The following is an 8,313-nucleotide window of genomic DNA, read 5'->3' as shown; positions in this document are numbered from 1 at the left end:
ATATCTGACCTTTGGGTGTGCGAGCTCGAAGGGTATGGCACTATATGTGCGGGCTTAAATCACATGGCACTAAGTGTGCGAAATCGAGTATTAAGCACTGTGTGTGCGTACTCTATATATATATATCTCCGATCGAACAATTATATGGAGAGTGTGTCTTCATCGAGTTGAGTATGGACAGCGGAAAGAGTAAGTACCTTGAGTTTGTGGCTAATAGATACTATGTTCATGCTCGGAGTTGAGTCGGTAAGTTTTAAATCTATGTGATGATTTCAATTGCATGATTGTTGCGGAAATGAAATGATGTATGGAAATTGCTTCAAATATCCTATTGAATAGTATATGAAATGTAAATGTATGACTTGGTATGAGATTGATCCGAAAGCTCTAAGGAACTATGGTATAGTTCGGTATGGTTTGAACAATGGGCCTTGTTTCATTATTTCATTTTATGATAATTTTAGTAACGGATGGTTGTGAAATGCTTATGACTTCTGAGTTATAAACTCACTCGGTGTTTTCTTGTCACCCATTTTAGGTCTCTTGGACTCGTATCGTTTATGCGTTTCGGAACCGTCGTTGAAGTCATCACACCGGCTGGAAATCTTTTGGTATTGTCTTCGTAGTTGAACTAGGAGAACATTTGGCATGTATAGGCTATTTTGTTTTGTTGAATCTCGGGTTGTAAACTTTAAGCCATGCGAAGATGGCCTATGTGGTCGGTTGAGTGTGAATCTAAAACCTATAGGCACGAGCATTAGAAACCTTAATTTTGATAAGGTGGCCATAGTTTGTATTATGTATGATGAAATAGTTGGCCATGGAAGAATTATGAAATAGTCATTGTTTGCTTTAGTACCAGATGCTGCCAGCAGCAGTGAGGTGAGATGGAAAAATCACTAAAAATAGTATAAGTAAAATTAAATAGTGAATAAATTATGAAATTGAACCTTGATGAATATATTTTCATATGGACGAAACGAAACGACCGTATGAGCTGTATTTTAAGAGATATTCAGGTTTTCGCGAAACAGGGCCAGAACGGTTTCTGGATCCCCTGCTCCGACTTGGAAAATTTACTATAAATTATCCAGAAACAATTAGAAGTCATGCCTTATATTCATAGATTCCCCTTTGAGTCTAGTTTCATTAGAAACAAACGACGTGAGCATTAGAGCTCTGTACGAGATGATATCCAGGTCGTAATGCGTAAAGGTCAGTGTAGTCGAACCCTGAAACAGGGGTGACTTTAACTAATAAACTGTACCAATTGGCCTGACCAAAATTCTAGAAATAAATCCATGGATGGATATATGAGTCTAGTTTCAGGAAAATTGAGGAACTCATTTTCGAGTTCTGGAACTCGAGATATGATTTTAAGGTGACAGTGACGCAGTTAACTAGCTTGCCTGGAATGAGAAAAGGAAAACAAAAAAAATTTCCAAGAGAGGAATAAGTAAAGTAAGCCGGTAACACCTCGTGGTCAAATCCGGTGACGGTCACGGGTTTGGGGTGTTACATTTAATTGGTATCAGAGCTATGGTTTAGTCGGTTCTAGGACTACCATAGCGCATGTGAGTCTAGCTATACATGATGTGATTTTGGTGTGCTATGCTACATTACTGATATTACTGGCAGCTTTGCTGTGATTTTGGTGTGCTGGTTGGGTGGGTCGATTGATATCCCCACAGGTGTGCTGGTTGGTACGGGTGGTGTGCTGGATGGTTATGGGATGGGTTGCATCTTGCACTGTACTACTATTGTATAAGCGTTTGGCCTAGATTGTACAGATACTAAATAGGGCATGGCCCAGACTGTACTGATACTGTGTTGTTCACTATTTGATTGTTTTGGGGTTACACACTGATTTTTCGTAAACTCACCCTATTTCTAACTGTGCAGGTAATCCCTAGGCTTGATGGTTTGGAGCTGCGAGGAACTCGGTGGTGGCTACACTACTGTTTATGTTCCTGTTCATTTTTATTGCAATTAAGATTTCGTTTTGGGCTTTCAATTTTTGTAATAAGGCCGTTAGTGGGTTTTAAGTTTTAATTTGGATTATTATTTCTTTCACTAAATTGCTAGTCTAGGAAAACACGAATTTTCAAAATAGCATGTTCTTTTTCCTAAGGAACACGAGCTTCCAACAATAGAGTTTTTAAATGCTTCCACGGTTTTAAATGATATAATATACCATGGCAAACTAACCGGTAAACGTTTTGACGAGAACTTTAGTTAAATAGTAATAAAAGGGTTTAGATTCAGTAACAGACTTCTACTCTAAAGATCAAGTTTTGAAAAGCGATATGATGTGACACGTCAAATTCGGCCGTAACGTCTAGGCCGGGTGTGGGTGTTACAATTAGTGGTCTTAGAGCCAAGTTTCCAAACTCGGCTGTGGTGTGGGTATCTAAAATTGGGGTTAAAAAAAGTTTTTCCTTCTAAAATTTAGTTTTGAAATTTTCAACGGTACTTGACTTGCTTCTGAAATAATGTTACTGAAATTGTGGCACACTGAGTCTCCGGTGCCAAATCTGTAAGTTCTCTGCTAGAATTTACTGTTTTAAGTTGTAGTGTGATGCTGGGAAACTATTATAGATGATAGCATTAAATATCTGGTTAGAGTAAATTGAGACTGTAGAAGACTGATATTGGTAGTGGCATCTCGATCTGCGGAAACAAAACTCTAAATATCGTTTATCATAAAATATCTTTTAATAAACTGAAACAATAAACTAAATGCGTAAAATTTTTAAATATAGATAAAGCGAATATTGATATGAGTGCTAGAGGTACTTGTGGAAAGGGTACGCGAGGCCGTGGTAGAGGCCGGTGTGGTGCTGGGACTGGGTCTTCAGCATCAGGTCACATGCCTGCTTGGGAGACACCAGCTTCACCAGTGACTGAGACTGGGTCTCATGATCGAGCAGTTGGGGATGATGCCCTGTCTCAAGCGATGCTGCGAGTTCTTGGAAGGGTTGCTGGAGCGAGTACGGGATCAGTGGCCCGGGGGTCAATTTCTGAGCGACTCCGGTCCAATGGGGCGAAGATTTTTAGAGGTGTCTCTAGAGTAGCCCCGAACGTGGCAGAATATTGGTTAGAGGTTACAAAGCGGATAATGGATGATCTAGACTGTACCGTGGAGCAGAAATTGAAAGGGGCAGTTTCGTTGCTGCGAGATAAGGCTTACCAATGGTGGCTCACTGTGAGGGAAGGGACACAAGCTAACCGTCTGACATGGGATTTCTTTAAGGTGTCCTTTTAAGGGAAGTATATGGGCGCAAGTTATGTGGATGCCTGAAGGAATAAATTTCTGAACTTGACCCAAGGGAATAAGACGGCGGCGGCATATGAGGCAGAGTTTCTACGGTTGAGTCGTTATGCTCGTGGGATAGTAGCGATGGAGTACGGACGTTGTGTGCGTTTTGAGTATGGCCTTCGAAATGAGTTGAGAGTTTTGATAGCTCCGTAGAGGGAGCGGGATTTTGCTGCCCTTGTTGAAAAAACAAAGATTGCTGAGGACGCGAAGCGCTCTGAGCGCCAGAATCGAGAGAAAGATAGGTAGACCTAATAAGAGGGTCAGATTTGATGGGCCAATCCGAACTGGAGATCTTGTGGTTGCTACGAGACCGCAGCCCTGTGCTGATTATGGTAGATCTCATTTGGGTGAGTGCTAGAAAAGGATTGGAGCATGTTTCAAATGTAGGTCCACAAAGCATTAGGTTAGAATTCTCAGAGGCCTACTCAGATGCAAGCTACATGTCAGGGTCATGTTCAGCCAGGGAGAGGTGGTCAGCCACTGAGAGGTCGTGGACAAGCTAGAGGTGGAAATGGGTTTGGACGAGGACATGGAGCACCGGGCAGGGGCACAGGTAATACTAAGATGAGACAACCAGCTTTGGTTTATGGCGCTCGCCGTCGAGAGGATGGTGACGCCCCTGATGTCATAACCGGTATGTTTTTTATATACAATTTACCATATGTTGCTTTAATTGACGTTGGATCTATGCATTCGTATGTTGCGTGCACTATGTCCGAGATGTGGGGTATTCAGTTTGAGAACATTACAAGTGAAATGACGGTGTTGAGTCCGCTAGGGCATTCGATTAGGGTGGATAAGTTATTCAAGGACGTACCTTTAAAAGTTCAAGGGTCGTTTTTCATTGAAATTTAATGGAACTACCATTCGGGGAATTTGATATTATTTTAGGCATGGATTGGCTAGTAAAGCATCGTGCGAAGTTGGACTGTGCTGCTAAGCGGTTGGTGTTAAGGACTTCGGAGGATGGGGAGGTGATTGTAATAGAGGAGCGAAGAGATGTCTAATGTGATATTGGCATTAAGAGCCGAGAAGCTGGTTCGCAAGGGTTGTGAGGCTTTCCTAGCTTATGTTAGCAATTCTGAGATTAAAAGTCTCTCTGTTGAGGATGTTAGAACTGTTAAGGAGTTTTTAGATGTTTTTCCAAAAGAGCTTCTGGGCTTGCCTCTAGACCGTGAGGTCAAATTCGGAATTGAGCTTCTACCAGGAACAGCTCCAGTGTCCATCGCCCCTTACAGGATGGCACCAAAGGAGTTAGTGGAGTTAAAGGCTCAAATTCAAGAGTTGTTAGATCGAGGGTTCATTCGACCGAGTGTGTCTCTGTGGGGGGCACTGGTATTGTTTGTGAAGAAGAAGGATGGGTCCATGCGCATGTGCATTGGCTACCGTCAACTGAATAAGCTGACAATCAAGAACAACTACCCTTTGTCAAGGATTGACGATCTATTTGATCAGTTGCGAGGAGCTGCTGTGTTCTCCAAAATAGATCTTCGGTCTGGGTACCATCAGTTGAAGGTTAAGGAAGCTGATGTGTATAAGACAGCGTTTAGGACTCGTTATGGTCACTATGAGTTTCTAGTAATGCCGTTTGGGTTAACGAATGCACCAGTTGCTTTCATGGACATGATGAACCGAGTATTTCAACATTATCTGGATCGGTTCGTAGTAGTGTTCATAGACGATATTTTAGTGTATTCGAAAATCGAAGAGGAGCGTGACGAACATTTGCGAATTGTTTTTCAAATTCTGAGACAGAGGTCGCTGTACGCAAACTTCAGTAAATGTGAGTTTTGGTTGCGAGAGGTGACATTTTTGGGTCACGTGGTGTCTGCCGAGGGGATTAGGGTCGACCCTCGGAAAGTTGAGGCTATTTTGGGTTGGAAACCACCAAAGACTGTATCTGAGATTCAAAGTTTTTTGGGTTTAGCTAGGTATTACAGACGCTTTGTGGAAGGGTTTTCGGTGATAGCTGCACCTTTGACTAAATTGTTGCGTAAAGGGGTGTCGTTTGTTTGGTCGGATAAGCATGAAGAGAGTTTTGAGAAGTTGAAGAAAGTTTTAACTGAGGCTCCTGTTTTGATTCAGCCGGAGTTTGGGAAGGAATTTACTATTTACAGTGATGCATCACACGCTGGTTTAGGCTGTGTGTTGATGCAGGAAGGGAAGGTGGTTGTTTATGCATCGTGATAGCTTAAACCTCATGAGGCAAATTATCCCACTCATGATGTGGAGTTGGCGGTAGTGGTGTTTGCACTAAAAATTTGGAGGCATTATTTATATGGGGAAAGAACGATTATTTTTACGGACCATAGAAGCCTCAAGTATCTCCTTACTCAGAAGGAGTTGAATCTTAGGCAATGAAGATGGGTTGAGTTGCTTAAAGATTACGACTGTTCAATTGAGTACCACCCAGGAAAGGCAAATGTGGTAGCTGATGCACTGAGCCGTAGAGTTGTCTCTGATTTAAGAGCAATGTTTGCTTGCCTTAGCTTGTTCGGTGATGGTAGTTTGTTAGCTGAACTACAATTGAGACCGTCTTGGACTGATCAAATTAAGGAGAAACAGTTGTTGGATGGGTCGTTAGTTCCTCATTTTCAGCAAGTGGAAAAAGGTGAGACTTCAGATTTTGGACTGAATGGGGAAGAGGTGTTATGTTTCCGTGGCAGAGTGTGCATACCGAGTGATTCTGGTCTGAGGCAGTCTATTCTACGTGAGGCATATGGTAGTCTTTATGCCATGCATCCTGGTGGGAACAAGCTATATCGTGATCTTCGTGAGTTGTACTGGTGGCCTAGGTTAAAACGCGAAGTTACCGATTATGTAAGTAAGTGCTTGACGTGCCAGTAGGTTACGGCTGAGCATCAGTTACCTTCTGGGTTACTGCAGCAAGTTCAAATCCCACTCTGGAAGTGGGAGAGGGTGACCATGGATTTTGTGAGTGGGTTACCCTTGACATCTTCTAAGAAGGATTCGGTTTGGGTAATTGTAGACCGACTGACCAAAACTGCTCATTTTATACCAGTCCCCACTGATTATTCATTGTAGAAGTTGGCTAAGTTATATGTGGCTGAGATTGTAAGACTGTATGGTGTACCGGTTTCTCTCATATCTGACAGGGATCCTAGGTTCACATCTCGGTTCTGGAGGAAATTACATGAGGCTTTGGGCACACGACTGGATTTCAGTACTGCGTTTCATCCTCAGACTGATGGACAATCTGATAGAGTAATTCAGATATTGGAAGACATGTTAAGAAGTTTTGTATTGGATTTTAGGGGTAGCTGGGATTATTTACCATTGGCAGAGTTTGCGTATAACAACAGCTACCAGTCCAGTATTCAAATGGCACCATACGAGCGTTATATGGTCGTAGGTGTCGTACTCCTACTTGTTGGGCTGAACTAGGTGAGCAACGAATTCTGGGGCAGGAGCTAATTGCTGATACAAAGGATAAGGTAAAGTTGATTCAGGGTCGGTTGAAAGAAGCGTTTGATAGGCAGAAGTCCTATTCAGACTTGAAGCGTAAAGATATCGAATACTCTGTGGGGGATTATGCTTTTCTTAAGGTATCACCGTGGAAGAAAATCATGAGGTTTGGACGAAAGTGCAAGCTGAGCCCTAGATTTATTGGGCCTTAGCGGATACTTAGGCGTGTAGCACCTGTTGCTTATCAACTTGAGTTGCCTTTGGAGTTGGAAAGAATTCATGACGTGTTTCACGTTTCCATAATTAGGTGGTACCGATTTGATCCCTCACACATTGTGTCGGTTGAAGAAATTGGAGTTAAGCCTGATTTAACCATCGAGGAAAAACCTGTGCGAATATTGGAGCGTGGCATTAAAGTATTGAGAAAGAAGTCTGTTCCACTGGTCAAAGTGCTGTGGCGCAATCACGGCACGAAAGAGGCCACTTGGGAACCAGAAGAGACGATACGGCATCAGTACCCTCATTTGTTTTAACCAGGTAAATTTCGAGGCCGAAATTTCTTTAAGGGGGTAGAATTGTAATGCCCCAAAAGTATGAGGTCTGTAATTGTTGCTTGGTGTTGCATAAATTCCATGTTTGCTTAAATGATTAGTTTATTTAAGTGTGTTTGGCGGTGTCTGAGTAGTCCTAGATTCAGGCTTCGGCTTTTACAGCATTTTTTGTTTTGCCCTTGAAAGAACCTGAGCACTAGTGCTTCGGTTTGATAAATAATGGTGCCAGAAAGTTAGCACAAAAAGCCTTGTGGCTTGGTGGCATGTGGCGTGGTTTGGCAGTAGGAGGGCAGGGGTTTGAATCCCATGGAAGGCAATGAATGTTATTTTTGCTACTTGGGACGACAGGAGTTTGTGGTGAATTCAAACTCTACTGGTGAAAGTTTGAACTGGTCTTGGTTGTTGGGAGAGAATTAGGGAGAGATAAGGGGAGTGATTTGTGGAGATTTTCTAGGAGTTGGAGGGGAGGAGTGTTGTTGCCGAAGTGGGCATCTTGCTTGAGCAAATTCGGCTAAGGGAAGAGTACTTTGGCATTTTTAGAATTCTGGGTTTTTAGGGGAGAAACCGAAATCTCTTTTTGTTCCATCCTCGGGATTTTGTGCATCTTTTGGTTCTTTTGGTCCATTTCACGGTTTCTTTTCCTCTTGTGCCAAATTCATTTTCTTCTTTTCTTGTTTCATTTCATTTCATTTTGGCCGAATAACTCCACTCTTTTCCTCAAGTTGAACATCTTCTTGAATTGTTTCTTTCTCTACTCGTTCTTAAGTGCGTCTCCTGTCTTAGGGTATTAGCAGAACTTTCTTGGTTCTCCTCCCTCTCGACTTAGTTGGGTGGTTCTTTGGGCTAGCTGATTATTCTTCTGTCTAACCGAAGCTCTCTTTGGTGATCTCAGGTAAGTCTCCTCTTGGGTCGCCTAATCCCTCTTAGGAGCTGAACTTTATTATCGTAGTGAATAGAGGTCAGATCAGTTGAGCTATATAACAGGGAAAATTTTAACTAATAAACTGTACTAATTGG

General features: G+C 42.4%; 1 protein-coding gene across 1 annotated transcript; it reads left to right on the top strand.

Annotated features, from left to right (window-relative positions):
• The first annotated feature begins 2,779 nt into the window (after nt 1-2,779).
• LOC128285423 (uncharacterized) lies at nt 2,780-3,472 on the top strand. The gene is made up of 3 exons (XM_053022920.1): nt 2,780-2,864; nt 2,931-3,230; nt 3,330-3,472. The coding sequence occupies exons 1-3, from the start codon at nt 2,780-2,782 to the stop codon at nt 3,470-3,472; spliced, it is 528 nt and encodes a 175-aa protein (XP_052878880.1).
• Nucleotides 3,473-8,313: the final 4,841 nt, after the last annotated feature.

This window comes from Gossypium arboreum, chromosome 12 (genome assembly GCF_025698485.1).
Source record: "Gossypium arboreum isolate Shixiya-1 chromosome 12, ASM2569848v2, whole genome shotgun sequence".
NCBI classification, from domain to species: Eukaryota; Viridiplantae; Streptophyta; class Magnoliopsida; order Malvales; family Malvaceae; genus Gossypium; species Gossypium arboreum.
This window is presented reverse-complemented; position numbering and strand designations above follow the sequence as displayed.